This window comes from Papaver somniferum, chromosome 1 (assembly GCF_003573695.1).
Source record: "Papaver somniferum cultivar HN1 chromosome 1, ASM357369v1, whole genome shotgun sequence".
Lineage (NCBI taxonomy): Eukaryota > Viridiplantae > Streptophyta > Magnoliopsida > Ranunculales > Papaveraceae > Papaver > Papaver somniferum.
The window spans coordinates 122,354,712-122,382,547 of NC_039358.1; the positions used below are offsets into that span (position 1 = coordinate 122,354,712).

Sequence of the window (27,836 nt, forward strand, 5' to 3'; positions counted from 1 at the left end):
GAGTGTCACCGACGTCCTGAAGGTTTCCGCCGCCCAACTATTCTTCTATGTGGAGGTGGGTCTCTCTCCTGCAGTCAGGGAACAGTGAGTGTCACCGACGTCCTGAAGGCGTTAAGCTCTCAATCTACGGAGAACAGCCCAAATACATTATTCTGCATAGAGGGTACGACGAAGTGCCAGGGATCGAGCGCTCAGCTAGTGGAGGATTTTCAAAAACATATTCATCATGGCTTCGTAAAATATGAATCGTTGCATTCCTGAAAGCCGTGTCAAAAACATGCCTCATGATTTTACGGTTTTTCCCTTTGTTGAAAATCCACCATCTACAATCACATGTAGAGCATTGGTCGATTAATATCTTTCTGCAGTCACATCCATTTATTATCAGTTTTACTACCAGAGCATCAGAATATGAAAACGTTAGTCCGCCAGGTCTCTAGCAGTGAATCTGATGTCGCCCGGAGGTAGCAGGAGACCTTCATAGCTTGGGTAGATAGATGTGACATTGATCTCGCGGAGTTTTCTATTTATGTTAGGAAGGTCGAGTTGTGAGTCACTCCCAACTCGAGCTACAAAGTGTATCATATTTACACAACCCTTAACTTCTTTAGTTTGAGTCAGAGTTTGACCCTTGGAGATGAACTCTTTTAGATGACCTTCCTTGACCAGGTCGTTAATGAACCCGATCAAATTTATGCAGTCATTTTTGTGGTGACCATGAGCTTCGTGGTACAAACAATAATTCTTGATTTTGGATTCATTTCTTATCTTTCAAGGTGTCACAAAGTATAGTTTGTTCATGATGAAATGTATAATAGTTTCAGGTGACGCGCTCAGTTTTGTGAAGCCTTTTAATTTTCTCAGCTATTTCGCTTGTGATTCATCTTTGAAGTTTGGCTTATTTGAAGCTTTATTAGGTGATCTTGGAGAAAATTGTCTCTTATCCCCGGATAAGGGACCAGCTGAGTATACCTTGTGTTCTGAGATCGCGGTTGTAGGCTAGTAAGATTGTACTGCTATCTCATGACCCACTTTCCATCTTTGTCATACAGTTCTTCTCCATCCGGTGCTTTAGCGGGGTAGAGGAATTGGTCAACTCATCAGGCTCATGACCTGAAGGCTACAGGTTCGAATCCTGTCCCTGCCTTATTGAAAGGAAATTAAGGTAGTGTTCTACGCTGACTGACTTGCTAGAGTAAGGTCATTTACCCACTTTCTTTCTTTTTCTACAAGGGTCCAAGAAAACGGATGCGCGCGCTAACGCGCAACGACTTTATAGGTAGGAGTCGTTGCTTGTTGACTCCATATTTTAGAGAAGTCAACTCTGAGCCAGTGACCTTGATCTTACCTTATAACATAGCATTTCTGAAAGAACACAGAGGAATCTCTCTTGAGTCTTCTCAACTGGTGTTTCTGCAGCTTTAAACCTTCTGAAAAAAGTCTGTAAATCTCTCATCCTCATGTTGGGTTAATATAAAGACTCCTTATAGAACATCAGCATGTTTGATGTTGCACGATTAGTTTTTTATAAACAACTCTTTGATGTCTTAAAATGATTTTACTGATTTTTTTGGTAAAGACCGGAACCACGTCAATGCATTGTCTTCCAAACTACTTGTGAAGAATCGTGCTAGTATCATAGTATTCTCGAGATACAAGGTCATTTGTTGTTCATAATGGAACACATGTTCATTTGGATCCGTATCTCCTTTAAAGCTTCTGAAATTAGGTAGGTGGAATTTCTACGGTAGTATACACTTTCTCACTTCTTTGTACAATGGATCATCTTGAAAGGAATACGTGGGGTCCTTTCTGGGCTTGTTGATCAATAACTTGAGCCTGTTTTCTTGCTTTTGAATATTCTTTGTATTTTTGAGTCTACTGTCTCTGGGATGTCACCTCTATAAATAACTTGGTTTGACTCAGAGTTACGTGACTCTGGCGTAGATGAGATCTGGTAAGCCATTAAGATGTAAATTTTGAGATGTTGCCTCAGGTGCTCCTAATGGCTAATCAATTGTACTTCGTTGAAAAAGGTTGAGTTGTTGTCACTATTGGGGTTGTTTTTGTTGGTGCTGGTGGGATCATATGATTGACTCTCTCAGTCAAGGTCGAGATCGACTTCAGTAACTTCTGGAACATACCATGAGGTATTTGTACTACTGGTATAGTTGAGATTGGGGGAGATCGAGGTAGGCTCTGTTAGAGCATTGCTCGGTTGAACCCACTGGCGTTGGTATGTCAAGTTAGTTGTCAATTTTAGTTGCCAAAATGCATTCTTTATTTAGCATACTAAAGATAGTTTCAGACTAGATTAGGTCTTAGAAGTTGAATCGAAGCTATCCTCAAAGGATGAAGATTGAAGACTACAAGAAGACATAAACAAGTACTTCATCAACAAAGGTATGTGATTGATTTCATTTGGATTCTTGTTCAATTCTACCTTTATAATCTATCGAGATAAATGCTCACTCTATGGAACAATTCCTATCACGGTAAATGTACATTTATGTATATATACTTGAGGTTATTTGATTCATGACCTTGGTTACAATAACCTTTATCCTTGGAAAGGTTCTCATGTTATAGTGAATGAGCTTACGAATTCAACGAGCCAAGAATCACTCGATTCCGAGTTATAACGATGAAGTTATGAGTGATTTATTAAAGTAACAATTATAAGTGTTGATGTAATTGTTACAGTTCGTTAGTAGGAAACAATCCATGGACTGCTTGTAACGGTTCACGGACTTGGGCCCAATTACGTGACTAAAAGGCATTTTTGGTCAAATTGGTGATGTTTTCTTATCTAGGCAAGTTAGCTATTACTCCAAACATCTTTGATTACCTTATTAAAGTGTTTGTGATTCCTTCCTAATTTATTTTGTGATTTATTCACATAAATACAATATTTTCCTAATTAATTATTTATTTAATTATTTTGGCAAGAGTTGTAACTTAGGAAAGACTCCCAAAATTAGGAGAGTCTTGAAAAGGGAAAATAGCTATGCTTAGCTTTCAAGCTACCTTTCACTATAAATAAAGGGTTCATGAGTGCTACACGTTTTCACCCCCTTTGGAAAATTGGTGTAAGCTCTTCAGGTTGTTTTCCATGTCTTCTGATCTTCGTGAACAAGAGTGAGATAAAAGTCTTTGTATTGAGGATCACAAAGCCGAGTTGGATTAATCTTCGTGATTGATTATACAACTTGTAATCTAGGTTTTTCACCTCTTGTCTATTATAAGGTTTTCTCTTCTGATATAAAACCATTCAAGAGTTGTTGATCATAAACCCTAGGTTTTGATAGATTTCAGTTTCCGATCATATACCAATACTTGTTAGTCTAAATCGGAAGCTAGAAAGAAAACTTCGATTAAGGTATCTCATAAAAATCCTTAAGAAGTTTTAAACAAGAAATCTCTAGATTTATTCTAGTAGTTCTTGTTGTAGAATTGTTAGAGCTTTCTTAACTTGGAAATTGATCTTTGGAATCGACCAAGTTTACTTACGAAAATCAGGTTCACGGACTCCTTGTGTGTACGTATACTGATTGTAATTAAAACCCTATTTTACAAGTTTGTTTTTATTTCACTACTTTTTATTTGGGAGTTGTTCAAAACAAACACAAGATTTCCAAAACCTTGATTCACATCTAAAGGGAAATCAAACCGGTGTTTTATGCAAACAAAATATCGAATCGTATCAATCGTGTTGTTGTATCTTATAAAGGGAGCCTTTGGTTCTGCTAAAAGATTTACGAGAAGAATTCCTAAAGACAATCGGTGTTGTGTTAGGAGTTTTTGCTGAAGCATGTATTACATCTAGTCCGAATAGGTAGTAGGAAATTGGTGTAACAACTTATAATCAGTGTGTGTTTATTCTGGACTAGGTCCCGGGGTTTTTCTGCATTTACGATTTCCTCGTTAACAAAATTTCTGGTGTCTGTGTTATTTCTTTTCCGCATTATATTTGTTTATATAATTGAAATATCACAGGTTGTACATAAGTTCAATCAATTGTGAATCCGACCTTTGGGTTGTTGATTAAATTGATTGATACTTGGATATTGGTTTTTGATACCGTCCAAGTTATTTCTTATCTTCAATCGGGATCACAAATCCCTATTTGTTTGATTACGGATTGAATTGAGAAATTGAGATATAACTCTTTGATATACTTTTCTTAAGATTGAGTCTGACTGTCTAGTTGATTCTCTTGAAAGTATATTAGAGTTAATCCATACAGATTGCCAAACGAATTATTGGGTGTGGATGTTAGACCCCCGCTTTTTCAGGCTCCTTCTCTTTTATGGTGTGACAGTTGTATCTACCAAGAAAACTACTGGCTGGCCATCTGAGCCTAGAACAATGGATGGTGTGGTTGGTGTGTCACCACTTGGAGTTGTTCTCTTAGGTCGAGTTCGATCTGGAGAGTTTACACGACCCGGAGGAGAATTTTTCATGATTTGAGTTGTTACTTCTTGGGTAGTTGGTGTACATATTCGACCTGGTAATGTTACTTCTGGTCGAGGTGGTGGAAATCTTCTTGCTGGTTGCAATGTCATTTTCCTTGTACTACACAAGATGACAAACATCATGTGAGTATTCTGATTATACGATTTTATTGGATGTTTCAGATATCTAATCGTCATTTTCCACCAAAGCAGAAAGATTCTTTTGAGAGAAAATGTTTCTCAACATTTGTCATGCGTTCAACTGTCATGTCCCTAGCCATGACATACTCTCTTATGGTCCACCTATTGAGCTAATGTTAGTTACTGGTCAGGTGCCTTAATAACTTTTATCCCTTTCACATGAATGATGATGTATTTCCTCCTCTGCCTAGTTTACCTTGGATTCTCATGAATTATTAGTAAATGAACTCTTTTTTGTTAACTTTATCTCTTTTCCTTTCTGGTTAATCTTATTTATTCCATCTTAATCTTCATTCTCCTCATCTCATTGTTAATCACCGCTGATAATTTCTCTTTCACTCCAGTCCTTCTCTGTTTTATCACGTGTTAGTGTTGAATGAAGCCTTTGTACGTGTATACCACTACAAATTAGTACCGGAGCTGTACAATCCTCATTCTCAATGGCAAATCGATCTACGGTAGATGAAATCTCTAGGAAGATAGAAAAACTCACTTGTAAATAGATTGAATATTCTCAGAACCAAGAAAAATTATCTCAAAAACATGATACCCTTCTTCTAAAACACGATAATCTCCTTTAAACTGTCACAGAAACTATAAAAACCTTCTGATGAACACATGAGAGTTATCATAGAAATGTTTTCCCAAATTCTCGAAAATAATAACAGATCTTATATTCACAGAGAGTTTCAGCAAGATATTCCAGAGAGTATACTTGGTACACCTCCAGTTAACAACATAAATCAGAGATCTAACTACTCCGATGAAAGAAGTCACATAAATCGAACTTTAGCAGATTTCAGCGAAAGAAGCTTCCATCAGATAAAACTGAAGGTATATTTTCATAGATTTGATGAACAAAGACCAAGGTCATGGATAAGAAAGTGCAAAAAATATTTTCAAATCCATCCTATGGATGATGAGCAGAAGGTAAACCTAGCTTCTCTTTATCGAAATGGTAAGGATGATGTTTGGTTTCAAGATTATCAGGTGTGTAAACAAGTACTCCCTCTGTCCCTATTATAAAGGCGGAGTTTGTAAATTTTGTAGTCCTATTAGATAGGCCGAGTTTTATTTTCAAGGCAATTTTTTTTCTCAAATACCCTTATTTATGATGCATGGTTATTCTATAATGTTGTTAAATGTGAGATGAAGATTTTATAGATATATTAATATATAATATTTTTATTGGGATAAGTTGAGGGTTAATTTGGAAAGTAAGAGAAATTTATGAAGAAAATATTTTCTTATTCTTATAAAATACTGCTTCTCCGCCTATATAATGGGGACGGAGGGAGTAGTTGTATGGGAATATTTTCTTACATATATTTGTACTCGTTTTCAAAAGCTTGGCCTTGATGATATTGTGGGTGATTTTAATAAACTGAGTCAAATCGGCTATGTTCTTGACTACCAAGAAATATTTGAAGAATTAAAGGCTCTTAAGCTAGTTAAGAATCGTCATCTCGGTGAAGAATACTTTACCTCTAGTTTCATTAGTGGACTCAAGGAAGAGTTAAGAATGCATGTTCTCTCCAAAAACTCTAGACCATGCTATTTATTTGGCAAAAAGCAAGAAGCCTTGTTAAAAAGTATGACTAAGAAGAACAAAGGAGTTCATAAACCCTCACAAATGTATGTTCCTCCTCACTCTACTCCTAACAGGAATTTTACATCTCATAGCACCAGTCCAAGAGTTCAACTTAATCCAGTTTCATCAAGTGCTACAAGCCAAATTCTTCAACACCTCCTATTGAAAAACTCTCTTATGCTGAAATGGGGGCTAGAAGAGAAAATATACTTTGCTACAACTGTGATGATGTGTTCTTAGATGGCCATAAATGTGTCAAACAACAACTATTCATGTTAGCAGCTGATGAAAATGAAGGAGCTACATCTGAAGCCACATCACTAGCTGACACTATACATTTGGACCAAGAAACATAAGAAGAAGTGGAGATTTCAATTCATGCTCTCTATGATAATGTTTCTCACACCACAATTAAAATTCATGGTCTGGTTAAGAAACATGGGTTAAGCATCCTCATTGACAGTGGTAGTACACAGTTTCCTAGACCCAGATGCTGCTAAGTTATGTGGAGCTACTATAGATCCTTATTGACATGCAAGTAGATGTAGCTGATGGTAACAAATTAAGCAGTGATGCTAAGTGCACTCAAGTGGGAGATGTAGGGACATGAGTTGATATGAGATTATTGAAAGTGGATGGTTGTGATTGGATGAAAGAGGTCAGTCATGTTATTTCTGATTTCAACAAACTCATAATAAACCATGAATAATTAAAACCAACATTGTACTACAGGGTCAATCTGGTTCAGAAAAACTCTCTGTGATGTCTGACACTGGAGTCAAAAAATATCTTCAAAAGAACAAACATGGACTAATAGGTTATTTATGTTTTATCTCTGCAAATCCTAAACCATATGAAACACCACTACCCATTCAAAAACTCCTTAAAACTTTTGTTTCCATATTTCAAGAACCCACTTCCATACCTCCTGCTATATTACATAATTACCACATTGCTCTCAATCCATCTTTATTACCTCCTAAGAAAGACCATACATGATTCCTTATGTCCAAAAGGAAGTGGTGGAGAAGTTAGTTCAATAAAAGCTACCAACTGGTGTTATCCAACCAAGTCACTCTCCATTCTCTTCACCAATATTACTTGTCAAGAACAAAGATGGTAGTTGAAGATTTTGTGTAGACTACAGAAAGCTCAATGATATCACCATCAAAGACAAATGTCCAACCCATGTCGTAGAGGAACTATTTGATGAACTTAAGGGGTCTATTTTTTTTTCAAAGATAGACTTGAGAGATGGATACCACCAAATACTAGTACATCCTCCAGACACTCACAACATAGCTTTTAGAACTCATCAAGGGCACTACGAGTTCCTAGTTACACCTTTTGGCCTAACTAATGCTACATCTTCTTTTCAGGCTCATGTGTTTACGCTCTACTTAAAAAATCCATCTTAGTCTTCTTTGATGATATTTTGATATACACCCTTGACATTACTTCTCATCTGAACATTTGGAGATTGCTCTGTCTTTTCTGCAACAACATACACTATTTGTTAAGATCAACAAATGTACTTTTGGTCAATCACAGATTGAGTACCTTGGATACATTATCAGCGGATATGGAGTAACTGTTGACCCAACAAAAATTGAATGCATGCTTAAATGGCCCACTCCATCTTCATTGAAAGAGTAAGAGGATTTTTTGGTCTAACTGGGTATTATATAATGTTTGTTCGAAATTATGGTGTTATTTGCAAATCACTTATTGAGTTGCTCAATAAGAACTGTTTTGGATGGAATTCAGCTGGTCAATTTGCTTTTGATCAACTCAAGGTAGCAGAAACCACCACTTCAGTCTTAATTTTACCAGATTTTTCTAAACCTTTTGAACTATAAACTGATGCTTGTGATGTGGGAATGGGAGCAGTGCTTATGCAAGAAAAGAAACCCATAACATTCTTTTTACTAAAGGAACGGGTCTTAGATTTTCAGCTAAATCTACTTATGAAAAGAACCAATGGCTATTATTTTAGTTATTATTAACAAGAAGAGACCATATTTGCTGGATAACCACTTCACTATTTTTACAGATCATCAAAGCCTTAAGCTTTTTATGTAATAAAGACTTCACTCTATGTTGCAACAGAAGTGGCTTTCTGAGATGTTGGGTTATGACTATAAGTTGGTTTACAAGAAAGGATCTGAAAACAAGGTTGCTAATGCCTTGTCTAGAATTCCTCAGGCACCTTCACCTAGCTGCAAAATTATTTATCAAGTGCAACCTGTTTGGCTAGAGGAAGTTTTTAAGAGTTACACCACAATTCACTACCAAATTCCTTGATTACCAAGTTGATGGTATTCTCTACAGCCCATCTACCTTATTCTTATTCTCAAAGCATTCTCACGTACAAAAACAAGATCTGCATTGGTTTAACTAGTGACTTCAGACACCAAGTTATGACTGCAATCCATTCATGTTCTATTGGAGGTCACTCTAGTTCTCAAGCCAATTATCAGATTGCTAAGTTATAAATTATTGGGTGGGCATGATGAAAGGAACATGAATGTGACATTTGTCAACAGTACAAAGGAACAAATTCTCTACAAGGTGACCTTTTGCAACCATTCACTAAGTTCAACCACTTTATAGCTCCTAGAATCCTTTCACTACTTCTTATGTGGCTAAGATGTTCATGAACCATATTTTCAATCTACATGGACTACCAAAGTCCATAATATCTTATAGGGACAACATTTTTCCCAGTATTTTCTGGCTGGAGTTATTCCGCAGATTGGGTACTTCCTTGCACATGAATACAACTTATTATCCCCAGTCTGATGGACAGACTGAAAAAGTAAACTCTTGTTTAGAATCTTATCTTAGATGATGACTAGCTATAGGCCAACAAAATGGGTCAGCTGGCTATTTCTTGCAGAATGGTGGTTCAATACTAATTACCACACAAGCATTCAGCTCACCCCATTCCAAGTTATGTATGGTTATTCTCCCCCTCAGTTTGGCCCTTTTTCTCATCAAACAACCACCAACCCTGCTGCTGAAGATTATAGACAAAAGAGACAAGTTATGGGAGTCATACTTAAGTCTACACTAGAGGAAGCACAACACAAAATTGAGCAGCAAATAGATAAGAAGAGAGTTGAAAGATCATTTGAAGTAGGTGACTGGGTTTATCTGAGATTACAACCTTATAGACAAACTTCAGTGCAGTTAAGAAAGAATTTGAAGCTGACACCAAATTTTTTTGGCCCATATCAGGTGGTTGCTAAGATAAGAACAATGGCTTATAAGCTTCAACTACCTCCTGAATCTAGGAATTCATCCGTTCTTTCGTGTCTCTCAACTTAAGCCAAAGTTAGGACTTGAATCTCTTTGTCCAGACTTTCATTACCTACTTCAAATGATCAAGTCTTGGTTCATTGGGCACACTCCACAGTTTCAGAGACTACTTTGGAAGATGAGACTCTTATGCACCAGAGCTTTCAGAAACTGATAAAAAAGATATCGACTTCTAATTTTTAATTCTTTAGATTATTTCAATTCTGGTTCAGATGCCATGATACGATGAGTTTGTGAAAAGGAACGCTCGTTATCACAAGCTGTGTTACGAGGTTTTACAAGAGGAGTTAAATAGATGTGATACTGGAACACAAATTTGGCTAGCAAAATCTCTGAAATAATCTCCTACCAACTTTAACTGGTATCTTTCCTAATATAATCAATACCAGCCGAAAATATACGTACTACAACACATATATACAGAAGGTATCCATATACAGAGAATCAAGATACGAGGTCCTCAATTTTCAGACGAAATATATCACCTTGCTCTTCTGTCTTGTTTTAGCATCGAAAGTTCGAAAAGAAGGCGTGTCATTGCAAAGTTGGGAAAACAAGTATTATTGTGAGACACCAAAATATTGTTATTGTTGTGCCGGCAGCAACAGTTCTACTTCACTTTCATTCACTACCAGTCAAATACTAGAGAGAGAAAGTATTGAATACTAACAGAAAAGCAATGTGTGTTGGATAAAAACGCTGCAGTGAAAACCACGCTTTAATTTATTTTTATCATTCTATCAATAAGTAGCAGTAGTATGTTAGTAACTCCAAACCAAACCAGACCTTCTTCTTCTTTCTTCTTCTTCCATGGCTCCAAAATCGATGATTTTAACTTTACAAACCCTAGAACTCAAAGATATACATTCCCTAGGTTTCAAACTTTGGTTTTTATCTTATTCGATCTCAAGATAAAACAAATCATTCCTTTTCCTCATTTTTAGTATTCTTTTTTTCTTTTTCTTTTTTAGATTTCGATTCTTGGTTTGGCCTTTCATCAACTCTGAATGCTGTTAATTTCTACATTTTGACTCTGATTTTTCTTTAGAGTCATGGCTAGACGCCATGGTTGGCAACTTCCTGCTCATACTTTTCAGGTACATTCTTGATTCAATTTTGAAGAAATGGGGTTTATTTCTTATGCTAATTCAAGGAAGGGTTTTCTCAATCGATGGGTTTTATCACGTTTTTAACAGATTTTCTGTCTTTGTCTTAGTTTTGGTTTTGGGATTTTGTTTGTTTTTGATGATTTAGTTTCTATTTGTAGATAAAAATAGATAAATTCCTTGAATGTGTTAAATTGGTATGAAGTTCTAAATTCTGCATTGCTGGATCCATTAGTTAGATTAGACTTGGACTATTCACTAGAGCTGTTGGACGTCTAACTATGCCGTAATCTCTATATTGCAGGTTGTGGCCATAACTGTTTTTTCATTGCTATCTGTTGCATTCTTTGCTTTTTTTGCTCCATTCCTTGGGAAAGACATCTATGAATATGTGGCAATGGGTGTTTATTCTTTCTTGGTACGTTGAGTTATCCCCCTTTGCATTTTCAATTGCACTTATCTAGTATTGTTTTTCATGTTCCAAATGTGTTTGTTTTCAGGCGCTTTCCGTATTTGTTCTTTATGTTAGATGTACAGCAATTGACCCTGCTGATCCTGGAATTCTTATTGCGGGTGATGAGAGATCAGCATATGGGTCACAGCATACCAATGAATTGCCAGGTTAGCTGCAGTTTATTTTCTGATTGGTGTTGTATACTGACAATGGTGCTAACCATGCTATCGACTGGTAACTGGTTATACCATTCATGTTCTTTTGAGTTACTTGAGTAGGAAATATTTGTCACAGGAAAATGATTATGGTCCAACTGTTACATTCATCTTTTGCTCTCTAAATATTTGGAAAGCTATTCAAACTTTATGTCCCAATCAATAGGTGGATAAAGCTTACTGTCTTTTATGAGTAATCCCTAGCACTATGCTGCTGTGCAAGTACCTAACTTCCAGAATCAGGTTTAGGGTCATACTAAGACATTAGGTCCCAATTAATGTCTAAATATGATATGAATAATCCTATACCGGTTAAAAATTATCTCAATGAGCTCAATTGTCACTATTTAATGAACTTCACATTCGGGGATTCAGGTAATGCATCTTCAACTGGAGAGCCTGGCAAGATAGGATTGAAGAACGGAGAAAGATCAACTCGGCATGATTCTAGTTTCTGTTCAACACTTGGAGGTGTCTTTTGCGGCTGTATGGTGAAAGAAGACTGCCGCAACGATGAGGAATATATGCAGCAACAAGCTGGTGAAGAAGATGCCTTATTTTGCACATTGTGTAATGCTGAGGTAACTATTGGAACTGCAGTTCTTTCATTCTAAATAAAATTGACTATGTGTATACAGTGAATTCTTCAACGCGTTCAGTAAGTCTTTGAAGACTCTGGTTTCTAATATTTGCCCATGGTAACTTTACTCTTGTTGTAGGTGCGGAAGTTCAGCAAACATTGCAGAAGTTGTGATAAATGTGTTGATGGATTTGACCATCATTGTCGGGTATGTACCAACTAGTGTATGGTCAAACTCTCTGAATCTTTGACATGTCCCTTGTAAACTTACTCTATCTTTACTGCACATGTGATGCAGTGGCTAAACAATTGTGTGGGGAGGAAAAACTACGTCACGTTTGTGTCTCTCATGGCATTCAGTCTTCTATGGGTACGTCAACACTAATTGGGCTGATGATAGCCTTCGTTTTCTTTATTCAAAATCTGATCAAGCTTTTAAGTTTTCTTAATTTGAATTATTTTATATTTACTTATCTCTCTTCTTCCGTATCAGCTCGCTGTTGAATGTGGGGTTGGTATTGCTGTCCTGGTCCTGTGTTTTGTTGATAAAAAGGGTACAGCAAATCGAATAGAAGAGAGGCTTGGAGTTGGTTTCTCCCGACCGATATTGGCATCTTTGGTTGTATGTTCCGCTAGACCTTGCTTTGGCATTTCATTGTTTGCATTTTACAAGATACCTCAATGTACTTATTGTAAATAGGCTTATCACTTATCTGAGTTATCTCTTTTGTTTCAGGCCATATGTACAGCTGTTTCTCTTTTGGCTACTGTGCCTTTAGGAGAACTATTCTTTTTCCACATGATTTTGATACGAAAGGTACATTACAAAACCTGTAGTGTTTTGCACATTCACTGGAGTGTCCAAATACATAACCACCTGAACTTTATTACAGGGAATTACCACCTACGAATATGTGGTGGCCATGAGGACACAAAGTGAACCTCCGGGGCCATCTGTTGATGGGGGAATGGAGCAGCAAAGTCTACCCTCTTCACCAACCAGCTCAGCAGTAACTGCTATAAGTGGAAGAAGCTCTCTTGGGATGGGCTTACAATACAAAGGTGCTTGGTGCACACCCCCTAGAATATTCATGGACCATCAGGTACTAATTTTTATTTCTCCACTCTGCATGTCCAGATTTGCTGTATCATGCTTGTGTCTACTTGGTAATATTTGATCGTTCCGCTGCATACCTGATAGGACGAAATAATTCCACATCTGGGACCTGGACGTGTACCATCAACAGTAGATCCAGATCTTGAGTTATCCAACAAGGAAAAAGGCTTACCCCGACAACCAGTTCGTATCAGTGCCTGGAAGCTAGCAAAGTTGGATTCAAACGAAGCAATAAAAGCAGCTGCAAAAGCTAGGGCATCATCATCTGTATTACGACCTGTAAATTCGCGTCATCACCCATCCGATGCAGGTCATTTATCAAGTGGTAGCGCTAGCGTTAGAAGCAGCCCTATGAACAACACGGATCATGGTTTTAATACCAGAGAGGCTGGATCTGGGATTGTAGGGATATCTCGTAAGAGTTCTTACCCTCCTAGTCGTGCCAGTGTAGAGGATCTTGACACTTGTGCTAATAGCGTTAGTAGTTTTAACAGTCCTCACCGCACTAACATGCTTACTCCTCCAATGGAACAAAGAGTTCCTCATGATAGAGCACAGTTCAATCCAATGTATCAATCTTCGGCTGATCAATCTCCATGGTCGGCAAAAGCCAGTGAAGGAGGGACAGATATCATCCCACGTGAAACTGTAGAAATGAACCCAATTAAGAAAAACAATGTGGGCGTTGGAGAGAACACGAGAAACTCAGTGTTTTGGGATCAAGAAGCTGGACGATTTATGTCAACAGCTTCTAGAAATACAGGGACTTCTTCTGCTTCTCAAGTTGCTGGAGCAGAGTTACTTTACACGGGTCAGTCTATATTCTTTGGTGGTCCTCTTGTCAATGAAGGGTTAAAGAGGGGTCCTAGACATGGTGTCGGTTTGTCAGGGGCCAGTGGTTTGGAAAGAGGCTCAACTTCAAGCCACTATCAACAGCAAGGTAGATCAGAGAGAGGAGGTCAGCTTCCTGTGTTTGTTCCCACTGATTCTCATACAAACCAGCTATCAACTTCTAGACTGCCTTAAAGGTCTTCATGAATATGAAAAGGTTCAATCATTTAGGTATGCAATTCCGTTGTTTTGTTTCTTTTCCTTGGATGTTTCATCATTTCCCTTTTGGGCATTACTAACATTATATAAAGAAACTTCAAAAATTTAACTAATCTAACTGTATCATCAGGAATTTCTTTTGCTATTTTCTTTTCTGTTATCATAATTGAGAAGCTCCAAAAGAACTTAAGAGTCCGCTGCTACCTTATCCCTTTTTGGGCATCAGTTAGGGAAATGAACAACGTAAGGACAAATTCGAGGAATAAAGGACAGTTAAAGTTTCAAATGAAACTAGGAAAACAAAATTCTGTATTTATAACATTTCCTGACAACCAAACGCAATCCACTGTTTATGCAGTTGACAAAAAATAAAATAAAATAACATGACCAATATTAATACTATCTGGACTAAACTTCCATTGGAGAACTTCCATGTGAAATGAACTTCCTGGATTTGTCTTCCCAATCGTCCAGATATCTAGTCATGTAAGCTTTAGTTCTTGTGTTCTTATTTTGATTTTTAAACCAGAAGAATGTATTGATTAAAATACAGTGTTTACAATAGTTGCATCTTCTTGAAGTTGATCAATGATACAACTAAGAGGAGATAATAACCAAACACTACTTAATCTGTATACTCTTGCTAACTTTGACGGAATATCTATCACCTTTGATTATATGCTAGATTAGAAGATCATAGGACTTGGCCTAATTGCTAAATAAACTATCCATACCCCTTTGATTATAATTCTTCGGCCTACACCCTTTTATCTCTTTTTTTTTTTGGATCGCACTAATCCATTGACACAAATAGTACGGACTACACTTAAAACGCTGATCCAACAAACTTTCAAGGTAGCTCATTGAACTACAAGTGATATGGGTGAAACCTCATGCCGGAGATTCGGATCGGTTCACGAATTTCTCACGTGATATGATTAATGGCAATGGCAGGAAGTTATTAGCACCGTCCTAATACCACTTACCAGTAAAACATGGTGATAGAAGACAGAGCAGGTTGCCCAAATACTTGGTTTGGAGTGGCAGAAGGTGTAATTAAATAAAAAATGAATTTGTTTAGTTTTTGGTATTTTTTTTTCTCTCTATATGTACGAGAAAACAAATGGCAAAGGAAATTGCCACCGACCAAAAAATAAAAATAAATTGATTTTGCACTCCTTTCGCGCTACCACCACCGTAGTTTTGTAAGTTTCAGAGATTCAAAGAAGGAAGAAAAAAAAAAATCTCTCTCCTCTCCCCCTCTCTGTCTCCCCCTGTTTGTCTGATAGATTTTTATTTGATCAGAATCTATGCAGGATTTCTTGAATGTGTGCATTGAAAATTCACCCATCTGAAGGACATATATATGCGCAAGGTATTGTGGCAGATATAATTGGTAAATCATGGGAGAAGAAATGAACAGAGGTGCAACATCACATTCAAGAGAGCTTGATCAAACACCAACATGGGCAGTTGCAATTGTTGTTGCTGTTATTATTGTGTTATCCATTATACTTGAAAAGGTTCTTCATCGTGTTGGAGAGGTATGATTTTGCAGATCATGTAATAAATTGGATTTATCTTTTAGCAATGTCGCATGAAATTCTTGAGCTAGGATCGATTCTCGTAAGAACATCTTTATCACGTGTTATCCACGGCGTAAAATTATAGATTTTTCTCTAACTAGGTTTGCCCACATTGATTTTTGAAATGGGTTCTAGCTGTATTTGATTTCATCTATCCATCTTGGGTCATAATTAATTGAATGGATCATAGTTTTGAGGTGACTAACATGGAAAATTTTGATTTGTCATTTTCTTTTTAATTTTATTTGGTTTCGTTTTGTTGATTTCAATACTGTCTTTGCTATTAGCTAATTGTCATACGATACTTCCATTTCAGTGGTTTACAGAAAGAAAAAAATTAGCTCTATATGAAGCTCTTGAGAAGGTTAAAGGAGGTATGAACGCATCCCGTGTTTATTCATATGCACTACACACCCAAAAAAAAAAGAAAATTGTTCCCCATTCGTATTGGTTTTTCTAGTCTGATGCATTCTTTTATGTATGGCTAACCGGTCGTTTCTTTTCTTGTTTGCAGAGTTGATGGTTCTAGGATTTATCTCCTTACTCTTGACTTTCGGCCAGAACTACATTGCCAAAATCTGTGTTCCCCTGAGGATTGCAGATACAATGCTGCCATGTGCTTATGGAGGCAACCACCATGATGTGGACACTAGTCATGTGCCACCACTGTCGCCTCATTCTCCAGATAGTGGCCATGGTGATGGTGAATTAGAACACGGGACTGGTGAACATTCGCCTGATAGTGGCCATGAAGCTGGTGAGTCAGAACATGAGACTGGTGAACATTCGCCTGATAGTGGCCATGAAGCTGGTGAGTCAGAACATGAGAGTGGTGAACATTCGCCTCCCACCACTGATAGTGGCCATGAAGCTGGTGAATCAGAACACGAGACTGGTGAACATTCGCCTCCCACCACTGATAGTGGCCATGAAGCTGGTGAATCAGAACATGGGCCTGGTGACCATCATCGGAGGCTTTTGTGGGATAATCGTAGAGTTTTGTCTGCTGATTCAGAGAATTTTCAATGCAAGGATGTAAGTAAATGTTTTGTGAATTCCATCCTTGAATTTTTTAAATAATAAAACTTTTTCTAGTCTTCTCTAGTCCATTTTTATTTACTCACAATCTTGTCCCTCATTCCATTCCTAACTTGATTTCTGTCAACAGGGTTTTGAGCCACTTATATCCTTACATGGATTACATCAGCTACACATCTTCATATTCTTTTTGGCCATCTTTCATGTCATATTTAGTGCATCAACAATGATGCTTGGAAGACTTAAGGTGTGTATAAATATAGACTATCCTCACCATTTTCTTGTAACAAATGCATTTCTGGTTTATCAGATATAAGCATCTAGATGTAGGATCAGTCTTCAGTGTCAATCAAAAGAATGACCTGCCATAAAATCGAATTGGGAGAAGGAACCTACTCAGGTCACCTCATGTTTCCTGATAATGATGGGGCTGACATGGCTTTGTAAAAGCTCAGTTCAGAGCTAGGCTGCTTATATTAAATCAGACTATGCTGTACTTTTGGAGTTAGCCTGGTTATATTAAATCAGACTATGCTGTACTTTCGGAGCTGGCCTGCTTATATTAATTATTAAATCAGACTTTATATTGGGTTGCTGTTTACTCTCGGTGCTATGCCATGCAGATTCGTGGGTGGAAGGAATGGGAGTCAGAGATTTCATCCAATGACTACGAAGATTCAAACGGTACTTTGTTGCACGGGATTTTTTTCATCTTATACTCGTATTAGCAGTTTACATAGTCTCTCAAACATGAATTCCTGGTCATCTACCATCACCACATTTCTTCTGATGACAACATTCACGCAGATCCTGCACGATTTAGGCTTACTCACGAGACATCTTTTGTGAAATCTCATGCAACTTTCTGGACTAGAACTCGGTTCTTCTTCTATGTTGTAAGACCATCTCTCAATCTTTCTAAGACATAGTGTATGTTTTTTTTTTGTTGTTGAATTAAAATGTTTCAAAGATTGCTTGTTTTTCCACGAGTCCTGATTGACAGCATGGCATGTGTATTTCCAATAGTAAGCACTATAAGGAAACACCAACAATAGATAGTTCATTTCATCCAGCCATATTTAGCAAATCACCAATTTTTGTGCTCATTGTATCTTCTACAGCCTTCAAATTTTGATTTTTCTCCATTATGTTCCACTTTTGCAGGGTTCTTTCTTGCGGCAATTTTTCCGGTCTGTCCGTAGGGCCGATTACCATACCATGCGTAATGGATTTGTAACCGTGAGTTATTCTAACTAGACTAGGAATCATATTTTTGATATGTGTTGTTATATATGCTGATTATTTTCCTCTGATAGGTTCATTTAGCACCTGGAAGTAAGTTCAATTTTCAGAAATATATTAAAAGGTCATTAGAAGATGACTTCAAAGTAGTTGTCGGTATCAGGTAAATTTCCATTTTTTGTATTCTCTCAGAAGCCAAAACAATAGAGTCAAATTTTTACTGTTCTATATTAGTCATAGTTTTTACGATCTTACGTTTTTATTCCTCCTTTTGATTTCTGCAGTCCTTTGTTATGGGCTTCCGTGGTTCTCTACTTGCTTCTTAATGTTAGTGGTCAGTTAACTTCTCAGCACTTGTTCCTAGTAAAAATAAAAGTCGCAATCATATTTAAGTAGAATGAAAGGCTTGTGTTCATTATGCCGTTGTATTCCATTTCAGGATGGCAGGCAATGTTTTGGGTATCCGTAACGCCTCTATTTGTAAGTAAAATTCATATCTCAAACTAAAGAAGTTAGGATGCTTCTTTTGTATACATGAGTTCTGATGGACGAATGCACACAGGTAATATTGGCTGTCGGAACGAAGCTTCAAGCTATCATAACACAAATGGCTCTTGAAATCCAACAGAGACATGCAGTTGTTCAAGGGATTCCTCTTGTTCAAGTCAGTGACAGGCATTTTTGGTTTGCTTGGCCTCCACTGATTCTTTATCTAATACATTTCACCCTGTTTCAGGTAAATTCATGCTTCTTTTCTTTCACTGTTAGACTGAATATACAAAGTCATCATTTGAGTTTATTTAAAATTCTTGCACTATCCAGTAACCTTTTGTATTATGGGAGTGGTATCGTATGTCTTATTTCATATTATGGGGGTTGTGGCCACTCCTGAACTGTTCTTGGATAACTGTCAAGAATGACAATCGTTTTTATTTATGTTGCAGAACGCGTTCCAGATAACATATTTCTTGTGGATATGGGTAATGAATAGCAGTTCTCCTTATTCTTTTTTTATGGTTTTCTGCCATACGATATTAACATAACAGATGCATATTCTTGTGCAGTATGAGTTCGGGTTAAGATCTTGCTTCCATCAAAATTTCAATTTGATAATTCTCAGAGTCATTCTGGGGTAAGAGTTTAATCCAGTGAGTTGATAGATGCTTTATGGCAAAGATCAAAATGGCTGAGTTTCATCTCATATGTTGCAGGGTTTTAGTTCAGTTTATGTGCAGCTACATTACACTTCCCCTTTATGCCCTCGTAACTCAGGTACTTTTGTCACACTACTTATACAACTTAAATGTAAAGCGAAGACCATATGTAGAAATGAAAAAGAAGATTTTTTGGTCTGAACCTTGTAAGTGATTGCTAACAATAATTTGGCGGGATATTTGCAGATGGGGTCAACCATGAAGAAGTCAATATTTGACGAGCAAACGTCGAAAGCACTGAAGCAGTGGCATAAGAATGCAGTTCACAAGAAAGCTGAAGGGGGGACAGGGAAGAAACCAAAAACTCCAACTAGAACACTGGGTGGGAGCCCAGGTGGATCCCCATCTAATTCTCCTAGACGACCTTCAGATCCTCAATCGTCTTCAGCAGCTACTCTTATTGCCAACGTTGATCACGATCAACATGAAGTAGAGTTAATAACCCAACGAGGTCCAACTGACTTACTAAGCGGACCATGATTTTGTTTGTTGTTAAAGTTGTTGTGATATTGTACTGTCCAGCGGCAGTAATTGGCATTATCCTGTACTGTGATTCAAGGGGAAGAACATTTGCACAGGCATACCAAAAAGAAATGGCTAGTACACCTTAGTTTCATTGTTTACCCTCCAACCTTGTGATTATTGAGTTGAGGGCACAATTTTTTTCTTCTCTTGTAATGAAAAATTATACGATACGCTTAGATGGATCATTTGTTGTTTGTATTGCTTTTAAAAAGCAGTAGAAGCTGCAAATCTGGTGTAGGGATAATGTTTATGTATCCAAGAAACTGAGCCTTTTTAGCCAGATGAGAATTCTGTTAATACATAAAATTGTTTCATTCATTGAATCATTATTGTATTTTACCTGCATTGCAACATATTAATGAAGTTGTTGCTAAAGTAAGATCGTGTAACAAAAATGGTGTTGTGATGTATTGGTAAGATAAAAATCATGTCTATACACTGCGACTGCGGATGGGGGTTCTACAAATGTATCATAAAAGGAGACTGCCAAGCGATCATGAGTATCGTTGCTGAAATGTCAGAAGAGATCCCTTGGAAAGTCATAGATAGGATTCTGGAAGTTAAAACGTCTCTGCAAAGAGTATGCCTGATATTTTTTTTTGATAACACGGAGAGTTTATTAATTAGGCAGTTCTAGGCACTGCAAGCCTTGTACTCTTCTAGTAAGAGTTTGTCTTTCCTAACTTTTTTTGCAACACAGTCTGCAATTTTATTTAAGTCTCTCTTTACATGAGAGATTTTACAATACTTGAAAGAGTATGCCTGATATCAAATTCAAGTTCATCAAGCGAGAGGAGGTAATAATGCAGCTCACTGTCCATCATGAAAGCTGAGTTGTGTCAGATTTTGGAATCTGGTAAATGCGGTCAACGGTCAATGAAGAACCAGGACGCCCCAAGTAAGAAAGATAAGGCGTCTTTATTAATGGGCACACTGCATAAGCTAGAGTGACGCTCACCACACCAGTCACCACTTTCTTCTTCCGAGAGGCTGCGAGGTTCTAGGGATCGAACGCCACAGACAGAATGGAAAAAATGGGGTTTCGATTTATAGTATTTGTTCTTGCGATGTCTTTTCTCTCAACACCCGTAGTTTCAGACTTTATCCTCTCGAAAGTTGAACGAAAAGTAAGTATGAGTGACCTAATTTTGATAACAAAATTGGGATTTTAAGTTATTTTGACTGATCTTATTTGATTAAGCTTGATCCAAGTATAATTAGGAGGAGCTTTTTCTTATTTCTTACAAATCTAAGCAATGTTGTATAATTTGTGATTTTGTTTCATGAAAGAGATTGTTAATGGAAAATTGTTTAGCTGGTTCGAGTTCTTGCTAAATTTTTGTATGGTCTTCGTTGTGATTCTTTTGCAGATTGATTTGACTTCACAGATTCTACGGATCAGTTCGTCTCTAAAGGTGATTTTTCTTTTTCTTTTGAGTTTTTTTTAAGTAGGAATGATGCTTTTCTGCATGTGAATTTTCCAGATTATGCGAAAATTTTGAGGTTGGGTTGTGCTTGCTATTTGGTTAAATTTGCATGATGAAAATGTAAAAACTAATTCTAGATTTATATGTAGAACTAAAAGGTAATAAAGTTGTGGATACTACTTGTTATTAGGGTTCAAACCACGAACTACTATCAAAACCTAACTATAATGTCGATAGGGTTGAGGCATATTACACATTTGCACGGTAAACCGAGTACAATCTGATGGACTTGCTTTACAGGCATAATTGATTGTTGATATATTGTTATGTTATTTCTGAAATTTCTTTAATACACTCTTTATAGGTAGAGAATGAAGGTCCAAACGTGGTGTCAGAGGTTTTATTGTCATTTCCTGGTTTCCAAGTTAAGAAAATGGCACATATGGTAGTATCATTAATTGAAGGCAAAGGAAAATCGAAAGGCTCTTCTATCAATTTACCAGCTCAAGTTATCCACCCTGATGGAATGTCTCCAGCTTTGACGCTTTATTCAGTGTCTTTGCCTAAGGGTTTGAGTAAAGGGGAAAGCTTAACTCTGGAAGTCTTCGCTGTGTACACTCATTCTTTGCAGCCATTCCCAGAGGAGATTACTCAGGCTGATATTCAGCTTGTTGTATATCAGGATAGTGCCTACTTTCTCTCACCTTACAAAGTCAAGTTCCAATCACTCAATGTTAAACTGCCTAGTTCCAGAGTTGAATCATTTACAAAACTTGAAAATTCGAAGCTCGTGGAATCAGAACTTAAATATGGTCCATATGAGGGTCTTCCTCCATTTTCATACTCCCCTGTTGTAGTTCATTATGAAAACAATCGACCCTTTGCTGTTGCTCAAGAGCTGGTGCGAGAGATAGAAATTTCTCATTGGGGTAATGTACAGGTGACAGAGCATTACAAAGTTGCACATGGAGGTGCTCTAAACAAGGGGGGATTCTCAAGGTTGGTTTATTGTTCTTATTTCATTCTTGTTAAATTATTTTACGCCTGTTGTTAATTCTGGCATTCTGACCCTTGCATGTCATCTTGGATGCAACAACAGACTTGATTACCAAGCTAGACCACAAGTAAGAGGAGTATCGTCATTTCAGCGCCTTATTGCTAAATTGCCACGAGGAGCTCATTCAATTTATTACAGGGATGAAATTGGCAATATCTCAACCTCACATGTATGGGGGGATTCTAGAAAGGTGAACTATGAGTGGAAATGCTGAAAGCTGCGATATGAGGAATAATTCATGATATGGAAATATATTTCAAAGAGGAATAGGTTTTTCTTTATGTTTGTAATTTTCACTTTAGTTGGTTTGCATATGCAGACAGTACTGGAAATTGAACCTAGGTTCCCTATTTTTGGCGGCTGAAGAACAGCTTTTACCATTGGCTATGGTTTGCCACTCGAAGACTTTTTATTTGCGTCAGAGGGCAAGCGTTTCTTAAATTTTTCTTATGGTAGTCCAATGGAAGATTTGGTGGTTGATAATCTTATCATGAAGGCAAGTGTATTTGCTTCTATGCTGCTTTTCTCTTGGAATCATTTAAGTTCTTTTTAAGTTACAGTTAGAATGCTTAGTAAACTATCAGGTTGTATTTCTCAGGAATTCATCATACCACAGTGCTTATTTATGTAGTTCATCAGTCGTAAACTAGTCTAGTCTGTTTGTTTCCTAAAATGGTGTCACTCTGTACACAGGTTGTTTTGCCTGAAGGGTCAAAAGATATTTCTGTTTCGGTTCCATTTGGAGTGAAACAACAGGAAGAAGTGAACACCGCTCAACTTGTTCCTTGATTTTTTCTGTTTTTCTTCGTCTTTTTTTTTGTTGTTATTGGTTTCTTCGTTTGAACTTCTTTTTTCTGTTCGCTACTATTAGATTTGAAAGTTCCCACTATTAAAGGTACAGTATTTAATTCCTAATGCAGGTAAAATATTCCAACCTGGATATTCTCGGGCGCCCTGTGGTTTTGCTAGAGAAGACTAATGTTGTGCCAGAGCATAATCAGTATTTTCAGGTGCACCTTTAACTTGCGTCCTCTTTAACATGGTGTGATTTTCTTATATTCTTGTTTTAGAGTTGTTTTTGGGTGCATCTCATGGTTGGCACAAATTTTTTCAGTTCTGATGCCACTTCTTTGGCGAGGTGTATTTTTGTGATGTTTTTTTTCTTCAGTTCTTATATTGATGAAAAACTTTTCATTTCTTTGGGTTCAGGTGTATTACAGATTCAACAGCTTATCATTACTTATGGAGCCGTTAATGTTGATATGTGGATTTCTCTTTCTTTTCATCACTTGCATCGCTTATATGCATGCTGATTTTTCAATCTCAAAATCTTCTGCTTCTTATTTGGCAAAATTGCAGTTGGATGAGGTAAGTATTAAATTTCAAGTACCAATTCTAATGAATATTGTACATAATAAAAAATGTGGTTAAGAGTTTAATTTCTCCGAACTCACTATTCGTCTTTCATTTCAGGTACAAGCAACTATTCAGCAGTTCCAGAACATAATGAACCGCTGTTTAGCAGTGCATGATAAGCTGGACGCATCATTACGCGATATTTCCAGGACAGGAGATGTTCAAGCTTGCAAAGCAGTCCGTAAACTTGCCATCAGTCTGTTGAAGGATTTATCAAAAGACATGAAGCCTTTACTAATTTTCTTGCAGTCGTCCCCACAAGCAGCTCAGATTTGGACTAAGGTTTAATCTAATTTCCTTGACCTAAATTTGTTGTCTTCAATGTTACTGTAATTACCTGCAATTTTCCCTAATGTATTTATTTAGGTTGAGGACTTGGTTGGGAAGGAGAAAGAGATGGAAGAGAAACTGATGTTGAAACACTCGATTGTGGTGGAAGGTTATGAGAAGAAGTCTGGGGGACGGGATATAGAGAACCGTGTTGCTCCACATCAGCAGAAGCTAACTTCCCTCAGGCAAGAGGTTGATGATCTTCTTGAAACCATCGACGAGTTCTGTTAGATAGTTAAAATAGATAGTGTAAGTTATTAGAGTTGCAAAATTTTCTTCACTGAGTGAAGAAAATTTTATTAGATTCATTATGCTGTTGGGTTGTTGGGTTCAGATTCTTTTTGTTGTGCTTTTTATTTCAACACTCGTTTTTCTAATGAATCATATGTGAGAACATGAGTGCAAAATGTGCAATACAGTAGAAGAAAGAACTTTATGAATTACAGTCTCTAATGCCGGCTGTATCAGGAATCGGGGCGGTATCAGTACCCACTTGTATGATTCGTCCATTTCGGTGATGCCGACTCGTATTTTGATCTACTAATAGCTGAAATTGTAATTTATGTCTAATTCTGTTTTGTTTTGATCTTCAAGTAAATTTGATAAACTACACCTATGAATCTTTGATCGGATATCCTTCTTTCTTTTCTTGGGATCCGACTCCTCCGAATCTACCTGAAATCACTTGAATCTAACTCAATAAAATCACTTGAATCTAACTCAATATGTTTGTGTTTTGAAATCTAACTCAACCAGCTCAAATCTAACTCGATATGTTTGTGTTTTGAAATCTAACTCAACCAGCTCAAGAGTTAGTGGCTTGGTCCCATTAGGGATTTTTTTTTTTTTTGAAACAAAGAGATGTATTGATTAGATTTCAGAGGTTACAAATTTTGCATCTTCCTGAAGTTGGTACTGAATGTTGTCAGGAGATGATAATAACCAAACACTGTTAATACAAGACGAGATGATAATAACCAAACACTGCTAATACAAGACACTCCAGCAAAGTTTGCCAATATATGTGCTACTTTATTTTTCTCCTTAGGCACAAATCTACAATGTCAGGAACTATTATTAACAAAAATATTTTTAATGTCTTAGAGCATATTACGAATCCTCCGGTCTATATTGCATCTTTATTTGTTTATTGCATCAGCTACTAGTTGCGAATCCGGATCGAATTCTACCTTCTCTAGATTCTTCTCACGCGCCCACTTTAGTGCTTCCCATAGACCTGTGCATTCTACTTGCTCGGGGCTCCCAGCTGCTACTAGATAGATGCATTTTGAGCCCCTGTGGTTACCTGCAAAATCACGCATTATCAGACCAATGCCACCTATTTTTTGATCATAATGAAAAGAGCCATCAATATTAATTTGATAAGTATCCACTGGTGGTGGAGACCATTGCAGATTAACTCTACACTGTCTAGGAGTTTGGGGAATCAAACTAGGATGTTTTCTCTTAAGGAGCTCTATTTTTATCTTGCATCTGTGAACAATTGCATCAACTGCAATCTTCAGACCCTTGAAAACAGTGTCACATCTAGTTGTCCAAATGCACCAGGCAACTATTGCTATCTTGCAGATTTCCTCCTGTTGAACTTGATGACTTATCAGCTTATCAAACCAACTACAAAACCAATCTACAATATTCACATCTGGCTGAATATGAATTCCAAGAACAGCAAACCAGACTGCTCTAGAAATACTGCAGTGCAGTATACTATGAGAGGAAATTTCCAGAGTTTGAGCACATAAAGGACAACCATAGTCTCCATTTTGAATAACATACACAAGCTTGTCTCTGGTTTGCAAGATATCTTTGACACACTTCCAAAGAAATTGTGCAATTCTTGGTAGAAGAGGAAGTTTTCACAGCTTTTTATAGATTGTTTGCATCTTATGACCAACTGACTGACCAATATTTTTCTCTTCAAACATCTTTTTGTAAGCAGATTTCACAGTAAAGATGCCATTTCTTTCTAGAGTCCAAACCAACCTGTCTTCATGTTGTGGATGAATAGAGATATTGAGAATAAGTCTTGCTACTGAAGTTTCAAAAAGGGAGAAAATGAGATCATAATTTCATCCTCCTGAGTCTGAGAAGAGTTGATGAACATAAATATAGTTTTGATAGTCAGTGGCACTAGATTTAGGTGAAGGAGGAACTAACAAATCTGGGATCCATCTGTAACTCCATATTTGTATTTTATGACCACTACCTATGCTCCAACAGCTACATTTCTTTATGAAAATCTGAGTTTATACTCCTCCAAGACCAAGTTGAGTTTGGATTATCTTGTATATTAAAAATTACCCGTCTGGAAAATACTTGGCTTTAAGAGATAATGCACATACAGAAGTATTATCTATGCATAATTTCCAAGCAGATTTTGCAAGAAGAGCTCTATTAAAAAGTTTGAGATCTCTAAATCCCAGATTCTTCCTTGGGTTTACCAACATGTTTCCAGGAGATGGCAGGCTTACCCTTGTTAGTCTTCTTCTTTCTCCAAAATTTCTGTTGTGTTGAGTTTAGACTATTAATAGTTGGATCTGGCAGCTTAAAGCTTATCATATGATGAAATGGAAGTGCATTTGTAACATTTCTAACCATGACAGATCTTCCTGCTTCAGAGATGTTTATAGAAATCCATCTTGAGATTCTTGTATCCATTTTATCTATCAAATTAGAGAAAGGGATCTTCTTGTTTCTACCAATGAAGAAAGATAAACCCAAGTACTTTTCATTTGAAATACTTAACTGCCTGAGTTGAAGAATTCCACTGATAATTTGACCACATGAAGGGGATGTATTTTTGCTGAAATAAACAGATGACTTATGAAAATTAATTAGTTGGCCAGAGCAAGCACTAAAATTTTCAATAACTTGAAGTAGCTTGTTGGTTTGAGAGAGATTAGCCTTACAAAACAGAAGGCAGACATCAGCAAACAATAGGTGATTAATCTTGGGAGCAGATCTTGAAATTTTCATACCTGTAAGTTGTCTAGTATTTTCAAGATGATATAATTGTCTTGAAAAAGATTCCATTGCAATGATAAATAAGTAAGGGGAAAGGGGATCCCCTTGTCTAATTCCCCTTGATGGCTTGAAGGAAGAAGAAGGTGGCCCATTAATCATTATCTCAATTGATGTTGTACTGATGCATTGATGGATGAGATGGAAGAATTTTTCACAGAAACCAAAATCCTTCGACATGTCCATTTTGAGAGCTAAATGGCCAGTTCTACCTCCTTTATTTTTCATAGCTTTCACAAGTTCTTGAACTAAGCAAATACTTTCTGAGATGAGTCTGCCAGGGACATATGCTGACTGCATTGGAGATATGATATCCACATGTGTTTCTTGAGTCTAAGAGCAATAGTCTTGGATATTAATTTGTAAATGGTGTTGCAAAGTGTTATGGTCCTGAAATCTTTTGGTTTATAAGCTCCACTGACTTTAGGGATGAGAGAAATCCTGGTATTGTTGATTTTCTTGAACATATAACCTGAGTTGAAAAAAGCTTTAACTATATTGCAAACATCCTTACTCATTGTTTGCCATTGTGTTTTTGATAAAATCCTAGTGGGAAACCATCATGTTCTGGGCTTGTCCAAGGTTGCATTGTCATGAGAGTATCATAAATTTCAGTATTATTTGGAATATTTATGAGAGTATCATTTTCTTGCTCAGTAATGCAAGAAGGTATATGCTGGAGAAAATTGAAGGGATCTGCTGGGTGAGAAGTAGAACTAATCTTCTTGAAATGAGAGACAAGTACATCTTCCATAGAATTCCTATCTTGGCACCAAGTTCCATCAGAAGCTTGCAATCAATCAATTTTATTTCTAGCTCTTCTTTGATTCACCCTAATATGGAAGTATTTAGAATTCCTATCCATATCAT

At 37.0% G+C, this 27,836-nt stretch overlaps 2 protein-coding genes, 1 non-coding gene and 1 pseudogene across 3 annotated transcripts; all 4 read left to right on the forward strand.

Moving 5' to 3' along the window:
• Positions 1-1,073: 1,073 nt before the first annotated feature.
• TRNAM-CAU lies at positions 1,074-1,147 on the forward strand. The gene has a single exon. It is a non-coding gene; the product is annotated as a tRNA-Met (tRNA).
• Positions 1,148-10,242: 9,095 nt separating this feature from the next.
• Positions 10,243-14,199, forward strand: LOC113298998 (protein S-acyltransferase 21-like). Its single transcript, XM_026547919.1, has 10 exons — positions 10,243-10,664; positions 10,978-11,091; positions 11,174-11,294; positions 11,718-11,923; positions 12,062-12,130; positions 12,221-12,292; positions 12,416-12,544; positions 12,659-12,739; positions 12,816-13,025; positions 13,124-14,199. Exons 1-10 carry the CDS (start codon positions 10,620-10,622, stop codon positions 14,063-14,065), a joined length of 1,989 nt encoding a protein of 662 aa, XP_026403704.1. The 5' UTR covers positions 10,243-10,619; the 3' UTR covers positions 14,066-14,199.
• Positions 14,200-15,222: 1,023 nt separating this feature from the next.
• On the forward strand, positions 15,223-20,028 carry LOC113299003 (MLO-like protein 5). Its single transcript, XM_026547931.1, has 15 exons — positions 15,223-15,633; positions 15,992-16,049; positions 16,190-16,710; positions 16,844-16,960; positions 17,337-17,397; positions 17,521-17,609; positions 17,878-17,952; positions 18,030-18,118; positions 18,240-18,289; positions 18,395-18,435; positions 18,518-18,691; positions 18,900-18,935; positions 19,020-19,087; positions 19,167-19,227; positions 19,356-20,028. Exons 1-15 carry the CDS (start codon positions 15,493-15,495, stop codon positions 19,647-19,649), a joined length of 1,875 nt encoding a protein of 624 aa, XP_026403716.1. The 5' UTR covers positions 15,223-15,492; the 3' UTR covers positions 19,650-20,028.
• A 626-nt stretch (positions 20,029-20,654) lies between these two features.
• On the forward strand, positions 20,655-24,494 carry LOC113299009 (annotated as a pseudogene).
• Positions 24,495-27,836: the final 3,342 nt, after the last annotated feature.